A 27,328-nucleotide genomic window follows, 5' to 3' on the forward strand; every position below is an offset into this window, starting at 1 on the left:
CTAAACAAGTTCCTTGCGGCTGTCAATAAATTCGGACTTACCATAAATGATAAGAATAGCAGCTATTCTCTCCAGTCAATAAAACTATCAGGTTATGAGATAAATAACAGAACTATTGACCTGATCAGGACAAACTTAACCAATAGAAAATATACTACTGCCTACAGCTATTGGTTTGCCTACAGAAGAACTATTGGTATACTATTGCATTATTCTAAGTGGACATCGCACTAGTCTATTCAGAAAAAGTTAAATACAAACTAAAACATTTTAGTACCATGTCAGGCTGCCTCAGACTTCAAAAACTTGAAACAAGAAATAATTAAATCATCCATTTCTGCTTTAGATGAAAGTATTTTGTTTGACGTTGAAACAGATCATCTGTGCATTCCATTGCTTGCATGATAATAGTCTCGGTTACTGAGTAACCTGTTGCCTGTTGCCAGAAAGACGTTATGACAACACCAAATCTTTCAGCCGAGTTGTTACTACGATAACAGAGCGTAACTGGTAACACGTTATCCCGGTAATAGGTTACCACCGAATAACGACATTACTGACAATAATACTGTACGTTATACATATACGGCCCATTTCTAAGCCACGCGACATACACGAGCTCCTTACACAGTGGATACCAATGAGTGCGATATTAGTCTGTGGGAATCCTGCCTAAAGAGAAGGCGTAAACAGAGTAATACAGTCTACCGAGCAGTCATTGGACTAAAGATCTGTAATTGAGGCGTTATTAATGATATCTAAAACTGCTAACCGCTTATCAGTTACCAATAAGTTCTTTTTCGCGTTTTAGTTTAGGGAACTGTAATTTATTGTTAAAGTATGGATGTACTTATAACTGAAAAGAATCGTTAACGTGTTCTCTAAAATCACAGTGCTGAGATTTTTTTTTTCACTGTAAAAAATAACAGTTCTGTTAGGCCTATTTAGATTCCCATCATGCTATTATGTTGAGTGTTGTCTGTTCACTGTTGTGTTGTGTTGTGGTTAAGACTTTTACGAGGTGTTGAGAGCGGTATTTGAGAGGGTTGTACTTATGATCAGAAATTTGTAGGTATTTTAAATTTAATCTAAGAAACTAACCCCTAACATGTAAGTAATATACAAAGTGATTTAACTTTATTTCCATTAACACAATGTGGTTTCAAAATATGAATAGTAGCCTAGACTATGCCAATTTTCTAGATGAAACTAGTAATAACAATTATTTGGGGATTGACTTAAATAAGGGGCCTATATTTGTTATTCAGTTATTTATATTGAATGTTTTGAGACTGTTTGTAAGAAATGAATAATTTGATATTACAATTTATGGGTAGGGTATGATAAGCGTACCCGGTTTTTTATATCGAAATTGGCAAACGGTATTACTTAATCATAACCATCGATATAATCAATCGATACTGATTAATTAATTTGAACTATTAACTGAAATAATCTATATCAACAGGTGTAAACACTCTAAATAGTATAATATTATAATAATTTATTTTAATAATATATTATAATGTAAACGTAGGATAAAATTTCAATTTTACATAAGTAATTCTGATTATTAAAAATGGCTATCAATTTTAGAAAACTAAACGACGTTGTTTTTTCGTGGCTTCAACATGTTGGACTCGTACCGAAAAACTCATTATGTGAAATTTGTGGGAAAGAAATAACTGTAACTGTGAGAGGAGTAAATATGGTCATTTCAGTTTTCCTAATTTTGGTTATAATAATTTGTTTGATCACTGTAAATATTAAATTCATATTTGAATTTAAAACATATGATTCTTATTGAGGACTATAGGTACTTTTATATCGATTGATAGTCTAGGATTTCAGATACGAATATTAGGTATCGATGAATATATTCTTCGATATAAAAAACCGGGTCCACTTATCGTACCCTACCCCAATTTATTTAAATTAACATATATTTTCAATGTATTAATTATTAAATGTTGAAGTAAACATAAACAACAAGAAGTAACTCATTTTTGCAGAACTTGTAAATTGCGATAAATGAGAATATGGGGTAATTGTGAAATTAACGGCCGGAGCGGCAAAATAAGAGTTTAGTTTTGCGTTATTAACTTATTGGAATCGTCCTACAGAACAAAACCATGTAAGGTTTGACGGGATGGAAATGAGAAATAACGAAGTTGTAGAACATAAAAAATGGAACAACGGTTCATGTGGGGACTAATATTTTCATGTTGTACATCCGCGTCGGGCTTCTCATGGCCTTTTGTAACCGTGATTCAACCTCGTGATTACATCATCAGATGTGGGAAACATTAATGAAAAACAATACTGTAATGAGCAGAGTTTTGACCCAAATGAACAATGTTTTTCTTAATTTCAAGCTACAAATTAATTAATTTTTATCTGGTTGTGACAAGTGCCTCTGGCCATCAGCGTGGGCTGCTGTCAGTGCTGACCCACGCTAGTGTCAACGAAAGCAAAACATCCCTTGAGATATAGTACCAATCAGTAAAATATCAAATTCTAGAGGGGCTGATCAGAAATATAAATTGAAATGTAATGTAAAGTTTAAAAAACATAATATCATGAAAACCAGTACCGATCAGTAAAATATCAAATTCTAGAGGGGCTGATCAGAAATATAAATTGAAATGTAATGTAAAGAAATTTATGTAAAGTGTAATAAACATAATATCATGAAAACCTCTAATATTAATATATAAATGGACATTAATAGAGAACACTTACCATTAGTGTGTTGGCGGATAGAGCTGAGTGGCAGCAACAAAAAAGTGATGGAGCCTGGTATCTAGGTGAGGGTATTTGGCCTTGAAAAGGAATTCTGCCAGGTACCTGACAAAATCACCCCAGACACCATAACGAGGGATGTTCGCCCTGACTTCTCGCCAGTGTCTTTCAATGGTGTTTGTATGTTCACTGGTATCTGGGTCAACAAAAATAATGGAATGATTGTTGGGAGAAGTGCCTGAATCCCTCGTCACCGAGACAGTTGTAGGCCTTCCGACAGTCCCTAACAATTTTCGTACCTGAAAAAACCCTTTCTTTAATTATATCAAGCAGGGTGTACCTGTCACGTTGTTCAACAGGAACAAGGAAGGAATCTCTGCTCTGCCTTTTGATTCCCCCAAAAACCCAATGTCTCTGAATTCTTCTGCCGCGATTGTATTTTCTCCTTCCAAATTTGGCCTCATCAATTTCAATGACTGTCAGAGGACAGCCAATTTTCCTCAATGTCGTTGAATTATGATTGGAAATACACTTCGTGGCAGTAAGAATACCAGTCCACCACAGAATGTGCAGAAGCACCAAACTCCCAACCAAATATAGCATTGTCTCGGTGGCTTCAAATGCAACATATATCACACGGCTCTTAAATGACATCTACCTAGTTATACTGATACCTAGTTAGTGTGTGTGTGTGTGTTTATGTATAATATATATATATATATATATATATATATATATATATATATTTATATATTATTTATGTATATAATTATATCTTGAATTGTTGAAATTTAAAGTTTAATGATTGAGGTTTTCAATTACATTATAATTTCGTACAAATAAAATAAATGACATGTTTTTCTTCTAAAGATTAGTACTTCAAAATTTGAAACAAGTCTACAGTCGGCCTCTGAAATTGTATTATGTACAAGGCCTGTTCTCTCATGTTATGTAAACTCACTAGTGTCAGGTATGGTGTGGGTGATCTGTTTGAGATACATTATTTCTAAGCTTACAGTGATATTTAAAAATGAAAACAAATTTTCATACATCAGTGGTCCAAATAAATCCATATAGATCCTAATAAACCCATTTCATGTGATAAATTTTGAGACTTAGTTTTTCCGTTAATCTTATATAATTTATTAGGATTGTTTGGTTTTCCTCTAAATTACTGGCTGGTGTCAAGCTCCAATCACAACAGGATCTCGAGGATTCAGTTTATTTATCCACTATGTATCTGGAGGGAGATTAACCCACTCACAAGGTGGCAGGGAGGGTCCTGCTCCTTTACTTGCATTAATCTTATCAGTATTCAACATTTTTATAAATGACTAAAAATAAATTTAAAAATGTGTGAAATTATAATTACTTTTTAAGCATGTTTAATACATATGAATGAAGCCATCAGGCACTAGAGAGGGTGGAGGTTTACATGACTCGCTGATATAATAATTTAATTTGCATATTTTTGATGGTGTGTTTTCAACTAGTGAAAAATAAACCACAATATCCATACAAATCAAGGAATTTTAAACCTATAGTAAACTAAATGAATTACAGGGCCTTGTCAATTTGCATATACTAAGCATTGATCATCTAATGTAAGATAGGGATTGAAGTACTATTGATAACAATATCTTGTTACCTCTATCGTTGAAATGAAATAATTAATTAATTAAATAAATTAAGCCATCTCAGACTTTCTATAATGCAATAAAAAATAATATGGTGATAGTTGACTTTTTTGTAAAGTAATTGCATCGTTGCTCAAGGTTTGTAAAAACAAATTAAATTTATTTATCTATGCCAACTGATACCGTAACTTGCAGCACTTGTAAATGTTGGTAACTGAAATAGTTTTAGTTTCGGGGAATTATAGTTCCTACAAATGTTTGTGACAGGGCTAAATAATTGTTTTTTTATATTTTTTAAATATTTTTTCAACTATTTTCATTTAGTACATCATTAGTTACTGTGAATAAATAATGTACTCGTTTAAATAAATAATAAATAAAAGTTGCTGTGAATTTATTCCAGGTTTGAATTGAATTAATAATTTTAACTCCCAAAAAACTAAATTCAATAAAGGCCTAACTAGAGGGCTGCTTGCCAGTAATAAATAATGTTAAAAACAATGAGCATGCAAGTCGCAAAAAATTTGAATATTTGTCATTGTACTTTTAACGTTACAGAAACTATATCTTAAAGGGACTAACCAAGGCCGCACTATACACCAGGCCGGAGCCATCCAGCTGTGACGTCATAGTAGCAGCCGTACCGGCTTGGAGCGGCCGTTACATTCAATGCAAAATACGCAACTTACAACCTGTCATTTGACAGCTTAAAATCTGGAGTAAAATTATGTATGTTATGTCAAATTAAAGCTTACATCATCCTCTTTAAATCTGTGGCAATATTGTCTTCTTTCGGCATGTATAAAAATAATAAAATTGATTTGAAAGACATGTACTAAAATTAGAACATTTCACTTCATGCTGTTTATAAAGCTACTTGATAGTTTAAACTATCAAAAGACTTATTAATTTGTTTCAATATTTGGAAGTTGGGGTATAAATGAAGATTAAAAGTGTGTTCAAAAACTTATTTTAATTTATAAAAGTATGCTTATTTTGAGTAGGTAGTCAAAATATTAGTTGCAAAGGTAAAAATGACATATTAGTAAAACAGTGTATGTAGGTATCATCAGTTATTACAAAGAATTATAAATACCAAATAAACATAAACAATACGTCTTATTACTTGTTAGAATAAAATTTTACAAATTCAATTTTGTTTAGTGTTTTATATATGTTAGTTTGAACTTAACTTAGAAACTTTTCTCTTTTTGTTAGATTTTGTTTTTACACTACAATTCTTTTTAGACTGTTTTGTTTTCATTGAATCAGTTGCTTATTTGGAATAATTATTCAAAAGAATATTACAAAATGAAAAAATGAATTGTACTGTAAGTCTACTTTTTTCTACATTACAACTGTTACACTTTTCATTCTTATTTAAGGCCAAAAATTCTAAGATAGTCTGTTTTAATACTGCTCTTTGATTATTTCTCAGAAGAAATTTACTTTCATATCTATCAGATAAACAAACTTTAAAAACTTTAAAAGACATAACAATAACCTGCATAATGAAATCAGGGAGGTATTTCAAGGTACCCCTATCAATTAAGTTAAAGTAAACATTATCCTTCCGTAAAGGACCGATAGAACAATTTGAGTCAGAACCAAGGGTTAACAATTCCTTGCACGATTTACATGATATATTCTTTAAAATAATATGGCTTACATAACCACCATTAGTGATATATTATATACTAAACTTAACATATCATTCTCTGTAACTTTAACTTCATTCAGATCTACTTGAAAATCATCAAAAACTGAATTAACGATTTCTTTTTCACATTTCTCTAAATCATCGTTCTGAGAGAATATATCTGATATACATATTTCAGAATGTTTTGCAGAGTATAATTTAATGAGACTTAATGTTTTCAACTTTTTTCAGATTGTATTACCTGATTTACTGAAATGTTATAGCACGCCCCACTCATTTGCCTAAATTGGCCAAAACGTGCTTCCAAACTATCTGTTTGAAATTTTCCTAGTAAGATGTAGGACAATTTTAGGTTCTTAGTTAAGAATTAGACTATTTCTAACAGAGTTTTTGTCGTATGTAATAAAGCTTCTTGAGTTTTTTTTAGATAATTTACCATTCCTACTACCTACTTTTTCTCCTTGAATCTCTATCTCATTCTACTTAACTAACCATGAACAAAATTTTTCTAAATATAAACTGGTTTTGTCTGTTATTGAGTTAATTGGCTTGTAATATTCATCATTAAATCTTACCCATTTATAAGCTTGTTTTACACTCACAACTTTCCACCATTTTTAAATGATGTCCATGAAATAAGCAGTACTAGAGTTTATATCGGTATTTTTTAGAGCTGCAATGTTTTTTCATCAAATAATTTACAACAAAGTAAAACATTTTGCCTTTCTATCGAAGTGGGATAGAGAGCTTTCAGAGACAAAGCAGGTGCTAATTTTACATTTTCATTTTGTAATACATAATAAGCACTAGGTGTATGTGGTTTAACAAGCGAAATAATACAACAGTTGCGACACTACACATATCATCCAAACTAGCAATAAATAACCACAGTCAGTTAATCACGTGCAAGCGCAGGGTGGAATGGTTGGTGTTGCCTTGAGCTACTCAGCCAGTGCGCCGTGCGGCTTGTCTCAGCTGATGCGGCCGGCCACTGTGATGACGTGGCGCGCTAAGTAGAGGGGGTGACTCCGGCCTGGTGTATAGTGCGGCCTTGGACTAACAGGCAAAGGTGTTCTTGACTTATAAACCGTGATAGGTTAGATAAACCTCCTCAAAACGGTTATAAATTTAATGGGATTATAATACTCACAACATGTGGTAATCACAATAAACTAATGTCAAAAAGCAAGGACGGCTCAGTTTTAGTGGATTGTGTGTGTTCATTCCTTGATAGATTTCCTTGATCTGCTATTCCTGTGGTAGCCATCCCACTAGGCTCGTAAAATGACTATTGAAACCACTGTAAATGTGACAACTGTCTTAACCATCTGAGTAGCCTCGTCCCTAACACAGTCAGCTTTAATGATTGAGTAATTTCTGCAAATAACGTATTACATGATATCAATCTGTTTTAACACGGACACAGTTAGTTACATGCTTAAATCATAATAGATTAAAATGACAATTGTTCCATCGAATTAAGTGTTACCTTGATTTATTGATTGTATGCCTTCCAATTCGACACTTGACCTTTCCTTTCACTGACTTTTCTGGACACTACTAAATTACTATTAACCATGAATACATCCTGTAATAATAATTCCCCCCTAAGCCCCTCCTGCTCGCCCTAATAACAGTTTTCATCATATTCATATTGACCAGCTGCCCTAAATAATTGCAATGTTTTACTACTAATTATCAGCCCTGAAGCGATGCAGATTCTGCCCAAATCCCAAATACTGCCTGCTCTGTAGTTCGTACCATGTGTGGTTTGGTCACTTTGACTACAGCCGTTCCTGGTGGCAATACGCAAAATGCAGCCTTGAAAGAACGATGACCTACTCTGTAACACGTCCCAGAAGAGCGGTGCAAAACCATAATATCAAGGAGGGAAAAATCCATAACAACAAAGTAAGGGTAAAACCACATAGAGAGCATCAATGACACAAATCAGGTGTGTCCACTGCAGTAAATCTACCAGGAAAGTATCTGCTACATGTCAAGCTGGCTGTCATGTACTATGACAAACCATTCCACACAGGATATGTCCACTAACAACACCAGTAATATTTAACATAATATTTTAATTTTGAGTAAAAACAAAACAAATTTTTGACAGAAGTTCTTTTGTCACAGCTAGTTTTATTTATGTTTTGAATACACAACACTTACCTATTTTACTTACCTCTATTTATATTTTATAAATGCACTTGCTGTATATTAATCTCACCTAACTTTGTGTATTCTACTTGTAAAACTCTTAGAAGCCATTGTTTTTCACAATTATGCGATTATTACATATCATGTTTGCAACTTAATCCTATCCTTATCTTCATTATAAAATATTATTAGTTTATATTTGTGAATTATTATATTAGTATGTGAACATACTTACAAATCTATTTACGCTCGTTATCAACCTTTTATTGACATTTACGTATTGTACCTATTCCCGTTGTCATTTGTATACATGCCATTATATGTAGAAATACAAGTTAACAAATGTAGGAACTATGAAAACTTGTTATTTCTTCTAGCCCTAGCAACAAAATATTAAGAGGTAAACAAAAATTGAAAAAAATTAATTTGGGTACTAGTGGCTTAAATAAGTGAGGAATCAGTTTTTCAAAATTTATATTATAATTCTCAAAGTATTAACCACTTGTTTACTTGGATCCAAATTTGTTGCTACATTGTCTTCGAGGCAAATGTAAAACATTTTTCAAGTTATTACTATTATGATAATCACACATCTAAATTACAGAGGGTCTGTTCAAGAATGCAACAGGCCATCAATGTTGATATCAATGTTTTAAGAGTTTAGATTTGGTCTCCCAATGCTTACAGGAACCTAGACAGGGTTCCCAAATGTCAAAAGTTCAAAGTTCCCTTTGTTGGTAAAGTTTACCCGGAATACGATAAAATCACTCTAGTAGAACGACCCTACTAAAAATTTCAGCAGTTTTTGGAAACAACAATTAAATGTTTGAAAAAGTGGTTTGATTTCCAAGATGCTAATTCTCTTTATATTTTACGACCAATGCCTCTAAACCATAAGCTCCAATTCACAGACTTCTCAGCTATTTTTGAACAACTGGAGCTTGAAGACGTGTCCTTAGACAACTTATATGATGAATGTTGCGTAGTGAAAGGCTGTGTTGACAGTGGTAAATGAGTAGCACAGGTTGCAGTAAATGAAATGAGTGTGGACAGAAAATAACAAATGCTATCCAAGCAAACCTGAGAACTACCAAATTTATTTACAGTAATGTACTTTTGTCTAAGCATTCCGCTTCCATTTGCAGAAAGATATTTTTCATATTTTAACTTGAAATGGACTAAGATGAGAAATATAGGTGTTCTACCCTGTCAATAAAAACTGAACTGCTTATAGCATTTAATTTTTACTTGTATGACCTGTGGTTTTTTTCTTTTTGACAGCCTGAAGAAAATTAAAACTTGAATAAAATATTTGGTGCTGTGAATTCAAGAAGCAAGTACGATCTTTTAAAAGAAATATACTATTTAAATACAAATTACTACAAAACATAGTTAAAACATTAAAATGACCAAGAAACCAACATTATTTTGAAACAGTGACTGAATGATAATTATTTTTAAACTCAGTTTCAATAGCTCAATTCCAGTTTTAACCATTAAAAACTTAATGTATCCTTAATATAAATGAGATAAGTAATTTTTTATTTATTATTTCTTTCAGTTTAAATAAATCCCACTAATATTATAAATGCGAAAGTTTGAATGTATGGATATTTGGATGTATGTATGTTTAGATGTTTGGAGGTTTGTTCTCAAATCACGCTGAAACTGCTATACGGATTGTGCTGAAATTTGGAACAGGTTTAGCTTTTGGTCTGAATTAACACTTAGAGTGCTTTTTACCACCCATAACACATTCATTTCACCAAATAAAGTCGAATTCAAATAGAAAAATTAGTTTGTTTACATTCAAATGTTATGATAAGAACGAAACGTTTCATAGTTCAAATTAAACTGGCACTAAACAGCTGTTGGCAGCTATAATGTAACAAACTTTCTGAAACATCTGTTTACATTTAATTGATTGGTAGTCTAATGCAGACAGTAAATAAAACTTTAATAAATAAATTTTACTCCAGATTGCGCCAGTGATGAATTAAAATCATCTAATGCATTAAATACTGTTATAAAACTATCCTTAATGAACAAAGTTATGAATATTTTCACATAAGTTACTTTAAACTGGTGGGCTTCCTTGACATTATGATATTACATTTTAACAATGGCTTACGGAAAAACAGAGAAATGAATACTAACATACCTTAACGATTCATTCTTTCCCTGGCTACAGTCCAAAACACAAGTGTAACGCAAAACTTTAATAACGATTATTTTGGAATGTTGCATAACCTTAATAAGGATTTCCCCCTAATACCGGAAGTACATAAGAAGTAGGTAGGACTTCCCCCTAGGTCGTAATAGGCTTTTCAGTCCTAGCAAACTCAACTAAGTCAACACGATTTTCACCAAAGTATATTTCCGAGAACTAGGTAATTGAACTTATATAAAATTTGATCGAGGCAATATGGCAAGCTAACCTGGGACATAATAGGTAAGAGAATTTAAACAGTCTTAAGTAGGCACTTTTTAACCAAAGTAGGCATCTCGGTCCTATGTAAGTATATATATATTTTTTCTTCGTCAGAACAACAAGGCAAACTCTACTATGGTACTGGAAATATCTTAGACCTGAAATATATGACAAGGACTGGAAATATACGCTTTTTGACCAAAGTAAGTTTCCGAGACCTGTGTGATGCGAGATTTGTGTTTTCTTGATCGGGATTACAAGGCAGATTCAGCTGTGACGTTATGTATATAATTAATTAGAACCAGAAATGCTCCTACACGTGCCAAACATGATATAATAATTAAGTTAAACTCTGATACTATTTACAATGAACTTAATAATATCTACCTGATGTATGCCTACTTACGTTTTAAAATGTTTGTAGGACTCCCATCATATTACATCATAATTGCTTTTACTAAGTAATATAAGGACTTTGGTTCTAAAAATTGCGTGCGAAGCCGCGGGTAACAGCTAGTATATTGTAACATAAATTCTAAAATAATTAATCTTTTTGGTTTTATGAATAACTATGTATTAATATTCACTACTTGACTTTATAAATACAAAAATATATAATTTATATATATATATATATATATATATATATATATATATAAATATAATCTAAAAACTACTGAAAAGGAAAACGTGATACATATAGAAACCCATATGTATAACAAATTATATATGTGTATACTGAATCATTTTCTCTACACTACTGAATGGATGAATGTTACCTTAATTATGACGAACTTGTTTTCGAATGCTAGTGGTACAGCCATGGTGAGGACTGCTTTTTTTTGCTGAAGTCAAATTCATCTCTCGGGTAGGTCACTTTGTCTTCTGGTGTGGAGGGGAGGAGTTCATTTTTTGCATTTCTGGCTTCTCCTTTTCTTTTCTTTCAGTATTCAGTGGAGAAAGAAATGTGATTTTTTATGTTGTGTATATTAAAAATTTGGTCTTGTTTGCTGTTGGTTTGTTTTAGTTCTAATATTAATGGATTATTCTGTTTGTATTTGTAAATATTAAGATTTTCCTAAATGTCCATTTTAAGCTCTCTTTGTTTCCGGATGTTATAACTTGGATGTCATTAATTGGTGATAATTTTCTAATGCTTGAGTTACTAAGTTGGATTTATGTATTTTTGGGTTTTATAATGCTTTTTTGTTCTCTGTATCTTTGAGCTCATTTTTTCTTTGTCTTCCTTGTATAAATATTATTGTGGACATTGCATTCAATTTTATATTCTGTTTTGGTCTTTATCTTCAAGTGGCAAATTGTTGTTAAAAACTTTTGGTCTGGATCGTTAAAAAGTGTTGTCATTTGTTTTGTCTGATTTCTAATATAACTAAATGTTGTCCATATCTTGGAATAGGTTTGATTGGTTTGTTTGGTGCTTAAAATTTATTTTTTGTTTTAATTTGTATATGGTTTTTGTTTTGTATCCGTTTTCTGCAGGATAAATATATATATATATCTCCAAGGGTATATGTATTTATAATTTCGAAAATTGTTCTAGAATGAGCAGCTCAAGTAAAACAACTTCTCCTATTTGGGCAAAGGAAATGTCAACCAAGAGAAACCAGCCATACTATTATAACATCATAACCAAAGAGTCAGTGTGGGAGAAACCAGAAGGCTGTGAAATAATAGATAAGACCCAACAGACACCTGTGGTAAGTTTAAATTTGCTTTGAGTAACTGTAATTTTACTTTTTGTAGTTTAACAATTTATATGATTTAATCTTCTTTACTTAAGCACATTAAACCGGTTGTATTTTTAAATTAAAACTGTGCTGCTGTTCCTTTCCATATTTCTTCATCTGCTTTTTGGCTTAAGTCCTACTCCAATCCATTGTCTTGTAAAACTGATAAAAGTAGTGTCATGTGTAGTGTTAGTAAAGGATAGCATCAACTTATCCAGTGATGTGGGTGGCATGGGATTTAAAATAAGTTATTACACTCCACTTGGAGGGGGGAGGAGAGTCGGGGAAGAGTAGTATCACAGGAAAGTGGGAGGTACCACGGAGGGAAGGGGGCTTCTCCTGAAAACATTTTTTAAATGGAAACCTTTTAGAATGGAAATTACATTATACGCACTTCCAACTTCTACAATCTAAAAACTTGTAAATTTGCTTATACAGCTGAATGTTGTAAATGAATATTACTGCTGCATCAAAGTTGCTTAGAATAAATCCTTTTTACACTGTTTAGGTAGAGATTTCGAAAATCCATTTTTTTAATTTGTTTACCATACTGTCTAGGTTATCTTTTAATTTGTTGGAACATGATGAATATTTTGATAATAAAATCTATAATTTTATAATATTAAGACTCTTTACTTACCTATTGAACAATTCCATCCTTAAAGTTTTGAAGCAAACCTGCTGATGAAGTTATATTCTTTCTTTTTAAGATTCAAGATTCGTGTTGTATATTTATATCATTAAGCACATTTGCAGATTATGCAACAGGCAAAGTCAAACTATGCTATTGTATAGGTATATTATACACAATAAGATTAGAAACATATTTCCAAACCAATTCACTTGTGTAATATAAGTAAAATATTTTATAATATTAATACAAGAACTGTAAAAAAGAAATAAAGTACATCTTTTTATTAATTAAAATCCTAGAACTAGTTAAAACAGATTTAAAACACTAATGAGCTAATATCATAGCTCTGGTAATCACACACAGAGTGAACATCCCATGCTCTTTCTGGTAACTTGTTAAATAGTTTTATTCTCAAAAACACATGACTATTTTAAATTTTATTTGATCTAAATGAGGACATGTCGAACAGGTATTTATTTCTCCTGTGGTATGCCTATGAACATCTTGTCTATTTATAAAACTATTCATATTTTCATTTACTTGGAGTAACAAACAATAAATATACAGGCTTGGCAATGTCATAATTTGAGTCATTACAGGTTCCTTTTATGTAGATATAAAAGCAAGGTTGTCGAAATCACCTTCCATTGGGCGCTTAAACTTGAAAAACCATCAAATGCTCATATGACCTCTATAAAATAATGAATGTTATAGAGGTTATTGTTTATAATGTTAGCACTGCAGTTATTTTACATTAGTTAAAAGTTTGTTAAATGATCAATGAAGAACAAAACTAAAACATGGTTATTAACCCTTTCAGCGTTAATCGACAAAATGTTGTCACGTTTTACCGTTTATGTAGTGTTAATCAACAAAATGTTGTCAATCAAACATTGCATTCGGGAAGAAACACGCTAATGAAAACTACAGTTTTATTCTTCTTTATTATCATGGTTGTGACGTAGCAAGTTAATCATTTCAAATGTACCAAAAAGTCGTCTGTTTGTTGTGAATGCCATCTTGCTGACATTCTTTACATTTACTTCTCTGCCGAGCCATGTATAATTGTAAGTTTTAGTAGTTTTATTCGTGTTTTAGTATGGTATTAAATGTGTGGTGTCGTTGGACACTACAATAGTGGAAATAAATATATGTTTAGAATAAAGAAATATCTTTTTACTGAAATCTGTTTGATAAATTATCAGTTCTGGGGTAGCCTATTGGAAAATTACTTGGCCAAACTTCATGTCACTTAATACAAATTATTTCAATTCTATCTCAGCAAAGTTCAGGCTGATTTAAATAAAGATTAGCTACTTTAGTAACATTGTGTTTGTTATTGTGGGTTTGAATTTTTTTCTAACTGGTGCACATTTTTACATTTTCTATTGAAATTTTGTATTATTCCACATATTTAGATATAGTTTATGGGCTTCTAAAACTAAATAAAATTTGCTGTCATTTATAAACCATACATGTATAAATGTTCATTTAATACAAACTTTCAAAATTATATTGTACTTTGCCATATGAAAAGTTTTCATAAAGTTTTTGAATAATGACAAAAAGTAACTTTTTTATACTTTTTAAAAAACTAGTTATGGATATATTTCATTGCTTCTGTATTGTTCATTACATTCTGTAAGAAAATATGCCATACAACATATATTCATGTACAATTGTATCAGCAAAACTTGAATTACCTACCTCTTGCATATATACTTGATTTTCATAATTGATGCACATAAATGCTTTTTGTTTTATAGCTTTATTATGGTTCCATGTTTTTCTGAAACTAGATGATATTTGAGACAAACTGGCTATCTCACATTTACATTTTGATAGGCATGGTCCTCCTCCCAAATTTTAGAAATATTTTTGCAAAGTTTTCATTTAATTAAAAATTTGTTATGGCCTACTTTAAATACAAATATTTTATGTTTAATTTTGAACAAAAAAAAACATGTTTATGTTTATTGCACGACTATTAACCCAGGCAACATTGCCTGCGCCACAGAATGTTACATTATACTTAGGTATTTTATTTTTGTTGTCAAAGGCACTAATTACAGCAGGCCATGGTGAATGACCTTCACCATTGGCAAAACTCTATCCCCGAATTTATATTTATTAAAATCATTATTCTTTGTAACCATTGACATTTTTAGTATTAATATATTTAATATTAAATGGCAACAACATATATAATCAATAACATTTATATAATTAAAATTGATTTTAAATTATATATCAATTATATTCAAGTATATTATTTCTTTTAATTTAGTATTACAGACATATATTGTGCAGAGTAGTGTAGAAGTGTCAGATAAGAATGCAATCAAAGCTGAGTTCAATAACACAGGTGCTTAAAAATGCAAGGCCAACTGTTATCAGTGATCTGGTCCTCTCTCAGTTGAAACTTAGCCAGGTAACTAGTTTGGATAAAACCTGTTAGTTTGAATAGATCCCAGAGGTCAAGATAAAAACTTTCCTCTTCCTCCTTTTATTACATTTAGGTTTTTATCAAGACAGATGATTTATATTGCAAGGTTTAGATAGGTAATGTGCATTAGTGTTCAAAATTAAAAATACATATTGCAAAATGTGTATAACGAAGTTGTGAAAAGTGTAATAAATATCCAGACTATTCACAGAAAACCAGTGGTTTCAGTACCAGGAAACAGTGAGTAATTTAGTTTATTACTTGTATCTTTTAAACCCTAAAAAACTATGTGGATTTCAATAAGTATAAATATTATGGTACTTATCAAAAACTTTATCCTGCACTTAAAACACTATTACAGTTCTTACATACATAAAATATAAAAGAAAGTAGTTGATTTAAAATCATTTGAGTTGTAACTTGATGTATTTACACATTCATTAATATATTCACACAAGGAAAACCATACTATAGTAATATTTAACACTTTTTAAATTCAAATGTTAAAATATCTATTTAAATTTATTGAAATTAAGATTTTTGCTTAGATGGACATTTTACTTGCTATTACTGGAGATGGAGATAACTTTTATTCGGTTATATGGGTCTGATGATGTGTTCCTTGAGCACAAAAGGCTTCACAGAAATAAAAAGTATATTAATGGAGTGTTTGTTTTTAAATGTATAAATAATTCCAATAAGAAAAGAGCTTCTAGAATGTATTTGTAACTATGTTGAAAAAGAAGGAAACTAATGTACAAGTAGAACCTCAAAATAATTGTTTTTACAAATGTTTTTGGATTTGTATATGTAAATATGTTGGGTTTTTATATTTAAAATGTTCCTTGTATCATTCCTAGCAACTTATGAGATTTTTATATTTAAATGACCTATTTGTACTGTAAATTAATATTAATACCATTTGAAAAAAAAATATATTTATATTAATATCAATAATATTAATTGATACAAATGTTATTGATTTATATCTGCAATATTTTAACTTGTTGTTCCAATATTATTTCAATATTCTGGAACTATCACCCAAGATTTGGGTTGTTTTTTACTAAGAATAAGTACCAGAGGACATTAATACTTGAATAAATTTAAATTGAATAATTAATTAAGATTTTCATTTCATGAATTTATTAATTTAATTTAGTATTTAAGTATTTGAATATTTTTTAGACACCTTATCTCATAATTACAAGGACTGTTTATCAACCTCTGATGTATTATATAAATAAAACAATGAACATGTGAAATAAATTTATGATCAAAAGTTACATACATATATGCTTAAGTTTTAACATAACCACCATTTAAATTGAGGTATTTGCCATACCGGGTTACAAGCTTTCCAATAATCTCTTCATAGAATGTTGCTGTAGTGACTTGAGATGGGTTTCCACAGCATTTCAGAGTGCATTGTATGTTCGGCAGCTCTGCCCTCCAAGCCACTTCTTGAATTAAGAAGACAAGTGAGTTGTTTGTTGGTAGGTCAGGATTATAGACTGGATGGTAAAAGATGTTCTACTGAAATCTGTTAAAAAACCGTTTTATGAGGACAACATTGTGAGGATGGTCATGGATAAAGAGAATTCCAGAAGTGAGATTCCTCTTCTTTTGTTTTGAATGGGTCCCAGCAACCGCTGATGTATTTCACAAGCCTTCTGTATTTATCATGGTCTAAAAGCAGAACACCTTTCTGGTGTCAAAACACTAGCCATAATCTTTCTGTTGTTAAAGGATTTTTTTTTTTAGAGGGGGTTTATTTGGAGTATTTCAATACATCCATTGTTGTGACTTGTTTATTTTCTGGTATGTCATACAGAACCCATGTCGCCTGAATACATATATTGTTGTGACTTGTTTATTTTCTGGTATGTCATACAGAACCCATGTCGCCTGAATACATATATTGTTGTGACTTGTTTATTTTCTGGTATGTCATACAGAACCCATGTCGCCTGAATACATATATTGTTGTGACTTGTTTATTTTCTGGTATGTCATACAGAACCCATGTCGCCTGAATACATATATTGTTGTGACTTGTTTATTTTCTGGTATGTCATACAGAACCCATGTCGCCTGAATACATATATTGTTGTGACTTGTTTATTTTCTGGTATGTCATACAGAACCCATGTCGCCTGAATACATATATTGTTGTGACTTGTTTATTTTCTGGTATGTCATACAGAACCCATGTCGCCTGAATACATATATTGTTGTGACTTGTTTATTTTCTGGTATGTCATACAGAACCCATGTCGCCTGAATACATATATTGTTGTGACTTGTTTATTTTCTGGTATGTCATACAGAACCCATGTCACCTGAATACATATATTATTGTGACTTGTTTATTTTCTAGTATGTAATGCAGAACCCATGTTGCCTGAATACATCTATTATTGTGACTTGTTTATTTTCTGGTATGTCATACAGAACCCATGTTGCCTCCTGTCAAAAGTCTTTTCAAAAACCTGACAGGAGAATTGATTGTAGTTGCCATGTTTAGATGTTGTTAGATGAACTCGTAATGGCATCAGACACAAGATAGTGCATGATGTATAAGCGGAAGGAGTACCTAGTTGATTTCTATGCACGATTGAAACTTATCGTTCAATCGGCTGTTTCACAGCATGACCCTTGCACAATACAGGGTTTTTAGAAATGAATATCAGGGTTTTAACACTTTATAGTTTCTTTTTACATATAACTTAAAATGAATATAATCCATACATCAAATTAAAGATCAACTCAAACAGTCTTGGTTGTTGTCAACTGTGCACTTGGAGATGCAATGTTTCCTACTACATCCGTTAGAAAGCACTGGTAGCAAAAATTGGTGGCTTGTGACCAGAAGGCTTTTGGTGTTTTGAATTTTGCAAAGACTGAATCTGTAGTAACTGCAACGTGCATTCCATATAAAGTTCTGTCGTGATCCTCCAAGTGATAATAACATCCGTAGATGGTATCATCTGTTTGAAGATACTGGCTGTCTTTCCAAAGGAAAGGGTACGAGATGACTAATGGGTAGTGAAGAGTGTTGAGCGAGTGAGAGAGAAATTGCGTTTAACACGTAGCTCACACAAATCAGTTTGTAAGGCTAGTAGTGAATTAGCAATTCTAGTAATGACTGTGTACCAAATGGATGAAACACATGGAGTTTAAAACATGAATACTTGAAGCTAAAGAGCACTCGTAAACTCACCTAAAACCAAATCACAACTGTATTGAAATGAAATGAAAATTCGTTTATTTAAACAGGCAAAGTTAGGGCCTCATGGCCCTTTCTTACACTTAACCTGTCTGATCAATAATTATTAACAAATATTAACCAAATTAATATTAACACTAATCTACCTTACTAAATACATTAAATTAAACATTAATCTAAACACTAAAAAATTATAAATATGATACTTCTAAATAAAAATAAAAAAAAATATAATTATACAATCATAACATAAAATAATATTACAACTTCCATTTTTAATAAGAACCAAAAACTATAATTAATACCTAATAACAATAATTTATAAATATATAATAAGAATATTTTTGAAATAAATAATATATATGCAGTTTTGTCTCACTCACACTCCTCCGGTTGGACCCGCCCCGACTAACCGTTCATAGTACAAACGTCTCAGTGCCGCCACAAACCGCCGATCTCTCTCTCAATGGAAGTGATTTCTGGGGGGAGGGAGTTCCACAGACGACAACCCATCACTTGAAAAGATCTATCAAATACTACAGTCCTGTGTTAGGGCATTCTTAAGGTACGAGAACCAGAGCGAGTGCTTCTTACACTATCATGAGATATAAATTGGAAATAGTTTGAAAAATATTTTGGAAATCCAGATTGTAAAATTGAATGAACTAAATTTAGTATTTTGATTGATCGTTGTTCTTTTAATTTCAAAATATTTTCCTGAATATAGTACGGTGTAATGTGTTGGTCTCGTCTCACATCATGAACGTAACGTAAACAGTAGTTTTCAGTCCTTTGCAGCTTCTCACTAAGTGCTACCGTCATGTCATTCATCACAGAGTTGCAGTAATTGAAGTGTGGAAGTACTAGTGATTTTGTCAACAGTAGTTTGATCCGTTCAGGTAGAAATCTTAGTAAGCGTTTCAGTGAGTGGACAGATGCGAAGACCTTTTTACATATATCCCTCACCGCTTCCGTCCAAGTCAAATTCGAGTTAAATGTCAAACCAAGATTTTTCACTGTTTCGTAGTATGGTAGAGTAGTTCCGTCAATAATTAAGGATTCAATAGTGTTCTGGTCCAGAAAGTTCCGTAAACGTGTGTGGCATATAAGTATTGGTTTGGTTTTTGCATGGTTTAGTGTAAGCACATGGTTTCCACACCATGAAAGTTTATGGGCCTTTCTTTTTTGGAGAAGGAACTGTAAATGGTATTTCATATCTTAATGCATTAGAACTATGGATATTTCCTCAATTGGAAGAAGATCAAATTCATTTGGCAGCAAGATGGTGCACCGCCTCACTGACATAACTCAGTAAACAATTGGTTGAATGTCACTGTACTTGACTGGTGGATTGGCCGCAAGGGGCCTAAATGACAGAGCTTATTACCCATGCCCTCCATGTTTACTCAACCTGACGCCATGTGATTTCTACCTTTGGGGATTCATAAAGGATTGTGTGTATCTGTCTCCGTTACCGGCTGACCTACCCGACTTAAGGAACAGGATTGAAGCTACTGCTGCAAGAATCACTCCAGGCACATTGATCAAAGTTTGGGCTATCGACTTGATGTGTGCCGTGTGACGAATAGAGCTCACATTGAACACCTGTAAGCTTGTTGGTATAACTATTTGAGTTGCTCTATAATTTTATATATTAATTTTAAGTTTTATAAAATAAAAGTACTAAACGTTAAAACTCTAATATTAATTTATAAACACACGGTACATAAGTACAATTTGCTCTAATTTGAATTATGAAAATAAGGATTCGACTGATTGGTTTCGTCAATAAGTATAATCAGCCAAGATATGGTATTGTGTTTGGGTTATAATCAGTTTGTATAATTGGGTGTAGATGATCTGGACAGAGATTAGATGGACCTAATAGGTGTCTAGAGCCTCCTCAAGTGGGGGAATAGTAGAATTAAGATTTATGAGAATGGTAGGACAGTGTGGAAATCTCATCTGCTGAATTAATGTGGGTAGAGAGCCAATATGGATAATGGGGCCCAAGAGGAAGCTCAGTGAAGTTATATGTTTACGATTTATTGTCATTCACTTGCTATCCTGATTCACTCATCATGAATATTCAAATCTAAACTTACCAAAATTTGTCAATATTAATAGCATAATGTTTTTAGTGGATATTTATCATTACTTGCTGACTGACTGAATAAGTTGTAAACAAGCACAATATGTCACATATTTAATTTATTAACATGAATTTGTAATCTTTCAGAAAGAAGATATAGTACAACCATCGGAAGAGGATTCCGATAATGATGATCTGGTGAAGTATGTTAAAAATCCAGAAGCAATAAAAAACACAGTAAATTTAAGTCAAATGGCGAGGAATATTTTAGAGGAAATGGTAGAAATGAAGAGAAAAGAGTTAAATTTAAAAAAAGCAAAGAACCAAAATAACAAAGGTAATAATTAACAATAATTGGTTATAATTACTTGTTTAAGAATTCACTTTCACTGTCGGTCTGTACCTAGTATCTTGAGCAGTCTCACCATATAGCATGCCTTTTGGTTATTAGCTATAAAGAACAGTAGGTTTTAATATTAATTTCAATATAAACTTAGGAAGCTGAACCTAGTTTAAAAAAGGCTACTATAAAAAAAAATCACAAACGTAAAGTTGTCATATGAATCACGGTCAGTAAGGACCGCCAGAAAGTGCAGTTGAGGGAGGAGCCTATTTGGCATGTAACCAACCAATGTGGTCTGAGCGACGTTGCCAAACTATAAAGGGCCTACTTGAGAGTAATTGTATTTTTATATTACAAATAAAAATACTTTTGAATTAGTAAAACCATAGCTTTAAATTACGTAGTACATGGTACCTTACAGGAAAAGAATGAACAATCATTAAAAAAATAAATTTAACTTGTGTAGTAAATTTTGTAAATATTTGAGAATTGCTTTTAAATCACAGTCATTTATTAAAGAGTCAAAGCTCAAATACGTCAGAGTGACATACATGATTGAGCAATTGATGAGTATAAGATTTCAGACACCACCAACCTGTAGGTATGGACACAACCTGTAATTTAACCTGAGCTGTGCGAGAGATCAGTTAGGGCCACACTTAGTGGTCTACTAAGGCCTAAGGTTTAAAATATATTCTGATCTCGTCTTAAATGTGCATGTTGAAGCTCTTTTACTTCTGGCATAACATTTACTAAATTTATAAGAATGTTCTTGATACTGATTGTTATTTTTGTATTGTTTGGTGGACACTTAGATGAAGAAAGTAAAGTTCATAAAAAAGCTACCACTGATGAAGTTGAACCCCGTTGCTCAAGAGATAACCGAAGTAAGTATTGCTTTTTACTTAGTTTACAGTTTAAAAAATGAATGGTGAAGAAAATGATTTATTAAACAAGTTAAATTTAAGAGACAGTGAATTGTTGTGTAAGGTAAATTGATAATGTGTGCAAAATCACGTTAGTTTATTTTGAATGTTGAGTATAGCTCTAGTTCACTTTTCAATTACACGTAGCATCTGTAATCTGATACTGTCGAAGACGACTCCTGAAATCTTGAGTCATGTTCTTCTGAAGGGATACAAAAATAGTCGGGGGCGAAGAACAAAGTAGCTCAAACGAAATCTTTGCATCTTTAAGTGCACTCAATTGTGCACCTGATGAGAAAGTACAGTTTTTACAAAGCAGGATAATTTTTCCTTTGAGTTTTTATAGTAGATCAAATGTGATAAAATATTTTTTGTGTGTGCAGGATCAACAATCAGGCTTTCCTTGAATTTATTGTAGGTTTGGATCATAGAACTATAAATAATTTTTACTTTTAGAACCCTTAGCAGCATAAATTATAAGTATCCAATGGTCACCTGCTTCATATAAATGACTTTTCTCCAAGTATAAAAAATAAATGTAAATAGTATAGTGATTTTTTATTTAATAACACAAGTTACTTTTAAAATCAGTTTATCTTAAGAAAACTGATTAGGTCCTTCCTACATACCAACCTCATTAAATCTGTAGCCTTCTTTGTCTTGTGAAAATCAATGTTTAAACCTCATTTAAATTAATTCCTTTCTATTAAGTGCTTAAATTGGTTATACTCAACCTTTTACAATGCCTGCCATTCTTAATAAAATCTGAATTTTATACAACCTAAAAAATCTCCAGTAATCTCCAAGAAGGTTTGAGCCAATAAATCATATTTGATGTATATATCGTTGATATGGTTTTGATAATTTTTTGTGGTGAACAGTTAATTCAGAATCAAGGTGGGAGTGAAATGTACTTTTTCTTGAACACAGTAAAATATAATCAGCTTTATCACACCCAGATGGGCACTGGACCTTGACGTTTGGAAACTGAATTTGTTAACTATTACGTATTTTACTGTATAGATGTACTGTCAGTACAATATAATAAATAATTAACAGTAATGATAAGGTAACTAAACCAATAACACTGTTTTTAAAAGAAGTAAAACTTGAATTAGAATATTTGTTAAAGTATTAAAATAAACAGTCTATTTTGCAACCTATAAGTTTGAGATATTGATGTGTTAAAAATATTTTTGTTGGTTGATTTATGAATTTTCAAAGTTTTAGTTTTGTTAAAATAACACCAAACACCTTTACCCTTATTTGTTGTAATTGACAAAAACTGGAAGTTATTGCTAGCAAATTGTTTGCTTTACAAATCTAAATGCAGAAATAAACTAGCTACATTTTAATGTAACATCTGTTGTTGTAACAGGAGGCGGCGTAGTTATCTTGGCCAAAGAGAGTTTAAAGATGAAACAGCTGGTTTCCACAAAAATAGATGTACTTTGTCAAGATAAGTTGTTTGAATGCTCTAGTGCTAGATTTGAAACAGACAAGCTTAGCTTTTTATTGGTAGGAATATACAAAACCCCACAATTCGAAAATTCAGAGTTTTTAATTCGCCTCAATAACTTGTTTGAATTTTTAATATCTAAAGGAAAGTATGTCATCATCATGGGTGATTTCAATATTGACATCCTTAAAAATACAAATGAATCAAAAGAGCTAAAGAATATTCTTTTAAGAAATGGAATGAAGTATTTAATTGACTTCCCAACTAGAGTCACTGCCACGTCTAAGACATGTATTGGTAATATAATAACTAATATAAGTATGGATCAGTTAAAAGTTGAAGGAGTGGTAACTGCACTATCAGATCACGATGGACAAATAATAGAACTAATGAATTTTCAAAAACAATACAAATAATCAAAATTTAAAATTTTGGACACGAAATTTCTCTCTAGATAACATGAATTTATTTAAATCTCTTTTGGAAAAAGAAAATTGGCTAACCCTTTTTGAATCATCTATTGAAAATAAATACAACACTTTTCACAACATTTTTCAATATTATTTTAATTTATCTTTCCCGAAAATTCTAAAAAAATCCAACAAAAACAAAAAAACATGGATTTCAGAAGAACTAAAGGAAGAGAAAAATAATCTCATCCATCTAAACAAATTAGTTAGAAACTCAGGCTTAGAGATGTTTAAGAGAGATCTTAAGAATAAAAATCAACAATATAAATGTAATTTAATGAATGCAAAGCGAAGGTTTTATGATGAAAAGATTAAAAACTCTGAAAACATAGGTAAAACCTCATGGGAAATCATAAATAAAGAAACAAAGAAAACTTCATCCAAGGTAGCAGAGAAAAGTTATGTTTTAAAGTCTTATAAGGGGACTGTTTCAGACCCTAGCCAAGTGGCAAATAGTTTTAATAATTATTTTGTTAATATTATTGAAAACCTGTTAAGTAGTATGCCCCCAACTCATGATGAAGATATAACTCCTACCAAAATTCCCGAATTTAGGTGTCCCCCATCAGATGAAAAAGAGGTAAATGATATCTTGAACTCTCTAAAAAACAAGTGGTCTAGTGGGTACGATGAGGTCCCCATTAAAATCATTAAATTTGCAAAGGACCCCTTAATAAAACCCTTAGTACATTTAATAAATGCCTCTTTCATCTCAGGGATTTTTCCTAGTCAACTCAAAATTTCAAAAGTGATACCAATCTTTAAAAACCCACCCCCCCCCCCCCCCACCCCCCCCCCCCCCCACCCCCCCCCCCCCCCACCCCCCCCCCCCCCCACCCCCCCCCCCCCCCACCCCCCCCCCCCCCCAACATTTGATCCACAAATAACATATTTTTTTAGCAAGGAGAAGGGCTCTTTTCGGTGGTAAACAACCAGGCGACGAACCAGATGCTAGTATCGGGGAAAAGCTTCTTAGCCTAATTAAGGGCACAAAGATAGGCTTACCCCTCTAACATCAAAGGGGCACACAATAAGCTCAGGTTGACGTGTGAGGATCTGTGAATCCACCCCAATACCCCAACGCAAAAAAAAAAAAAAAAAAATTAAATAAATAACATTTACATCACTTTAAAAAAAAAATGCGATACAGTACTTTTTTAAAAGCTTTTGTTTCTATGGCGTAACAATTAAATTCAAGCTTGCAGTTGCAAAATAACTTAAATAATATGTTTTTAATAAAACAAAAAAGAACCAAATCACTTTTTACAAAATGAAATAATTACATACAGTAGAACGTCGGTTATCCGATCGTCAATTATCCGAAACGTCAATTATCCGAACACGAAAAAAGGTTGCGTGTAACCTGAACTAGACCAAACGTCACCGCGTAATAAACAGTCGTCAGTTTGACCTTGGTAGTCGGCGCTGCCGTGCGACGTAGCAGACGTTAGACGGCACTCACAGCAGTCGCTTCCTTGTCAATCATTCACTCGCATAGTGCAGCGCTGAAAGTACATTACAGTTTAGTTTATAATTTGTGAAGTTAAGTTTGTTTGGAAAGTACAGTACAGTTTAGTTTATAATTTGTGAAGTTAATAGTATTGGACTGTACAGTAGTTTCAAGAACATCCAGTAAGTTAGTTTTTTCTTTTATTCTGTACATTATTGTTGTTTTAAGGTTAGATTAGTTGTAATATTGTAGGCCGTAGGATGTTTATAATTTGACATGGCGACCTCTAGTAAACCTAATAAAAGAAGCAGAAATTAGCTAGCTAATTTTAGGTCCTTAGCAGCTAAAAAACGGTCCTCAAGTTTAAAGCAAAAGACAATAAAAGACTATTTTACAAAGTAATTCCAATGCAATACATTACAGTATTAAAAATGTTACTTTATCATATTTTTATGTTTCTATTTTTTTTTTTAATTTGACATTATTCTTTATAAAATGTGTGAATATTATATTAACTTCAGTACAAAATTACATAAAAGAGTTGATTAATATAATAAAAGTATTATGTATACGTAAATATGTTGTTTTTAATTTCCACATGCTTAACCCTTTTAGCCCCGGCGTCCGATATATCGGACAGAGGTGGTCTAGCTAAAATGCCCAACGTCCGATATACCGGACGTCTCGAGAATTTAATGTAGTTGGCTAATAATATGTCCAAATGCCATCAGTTTCGGTATAGTAGTCGGTGAAGAAACGGGCTACATGCAAAAACAGTAAACCTTCCAATTGGCATCGTATTTTGTCGTCATTGAGCGTAGTTTATTTGTCGATGTCAGTTGTCAGACGACTTCAGTTGCATTGTTGTTGTATGCTGACTTATAACCTCAATTAGTTTGCGTGATTGAAAGCGGTTGTTTTTCGTGTGATTTATTGTATTATTAGTAAAAAAACATGAGTAAACGTCGTAGAGAAAAGTTACCAGTGAGTGAAAACACTTTGATAAACACTGGTACTTTGGGATTATACCGACCACACCCATACATGAATCGTTATTTGACATTTTGCTTCTACTGATTACTAGATTAGCGTAGAACAATATTTCATCAATATAAAACAGGAATTGTTTTATCGCAAACCACTCCCCATCCTCAGACAGAGGTCAAAGTCGAGCGGTCTAGTAGATAAGTGATTGCAGAGTCCCGCCGCGCGGCCTGCCGTAATCGGGATTCTCGAGAAAGATAAGATAACAGCGACAAAAATACCGATCACAATACCTGGAAATGCTTGTTGATTAATGGAATGTTAGTTCTGTTACTCAACTACATCGTTTTATAACGTTCTAAGTTCATTGAAAAAGGTTTAAGCGTTGGGGGCATATAACGGAATCTGACCCCATTCCCAAAGTACCATAAAATGTATATATTGTAAATATTATTTCTTTTACTTTTTTGAAAAATTAAACAAGTTTTAGTCTTACAAACCATTACAATTAGTTTGTGTTATTTTACAATTGTTATTATTTCAAAAGTGCAAAAACAAGTAAACATATCTGTATACTTCTACTGACGTGTATGTGGAAATATATGAAGAAGTGCTTATGCAGCAATACAATTAATTGGATATATCTCCTGCATTTATCAAGGAAAGTTCTTAAAATTTTGTGTGTGTAGTAAGAAATATGTGTACAACAAAATTGCTTCATTTTTCAGGGGCTACAATTTTTTTTTCTACTGTTTATGTATGTCCAAACTATAAAAAATAAAAAAAATAAAAAAAAGATTTATGTATAAATACGCTAAAAAAAACAAATCATTCTGTAAAAGTATTTTTTAACTATTACATCTAAGAGTACACTTATTTGTGAACAATTTAAAACAAAAACCTAAAAATTATCTTCA

At 32.0% G+C, this 27,328-nt stretch overlaps 1 protein-coding gene across 1 annotated transcript; it reads left to right on the forward strand.

Annotated features, from left to right (window-relative positions):
- The first annotated feature begins 680 nt into the window (after nt 1-680).
- Nucleotides 681-23,923, forward strand: LOC124357090. The gene is made up of 5 exons (XM_046808564.1): nt 681-1,068; nt 12,192-12,348; nt 20,927-21,116; nt 21,938-22,009; nt 23,427-23,923. The coding sequence occupies exons 1-5, from the start codon at nt 1,055-1,057 to the stop codon at nt 23,921-23,923; spliced, it is 930 nt and encodes a 309-aa protein (XP_046664520.1). The 5' UTR covers nt 681-1,054.
- The last annotated feature ends 3,405 nt before the right edge of the window (nt 23,924-27,328 follow it).

Source organism: Homalodisca vitripennis, chromosome 1 (assembly GCF_021130785.1).
Source record: "Homalodisca vitripennis isolate AUS2020 chromosome 1, UT_GWSS_2.1, whole genome shotgun sequence".
NCBI lineage: Eukaryota > Metazoa > Arthropoda > Insecta > Hemiptera > Cicadellidae > Homalodisca > Homalodisca vitripennis.

Excerpts from the sequence above, each read along its gene's own strand:
- LOC124357090 (XM_046808564.1), top strand. Across the intron at positions 21,117-21,937 it reads AAAGAACCAAAATAACAAAG|ATGAAGAAAGTAAAGTTCAT; the intron begins GTAATAATTAAC and ends GTGGACACTTAG. Across the intron at positions 22,010-23,426 it reads TTGCTCAAGAGATAACCGAA|GAGGCGGCGTAGTTATCTTG; the intron begins GTAAGTATTGCT and ends TTGTTGTAACAG.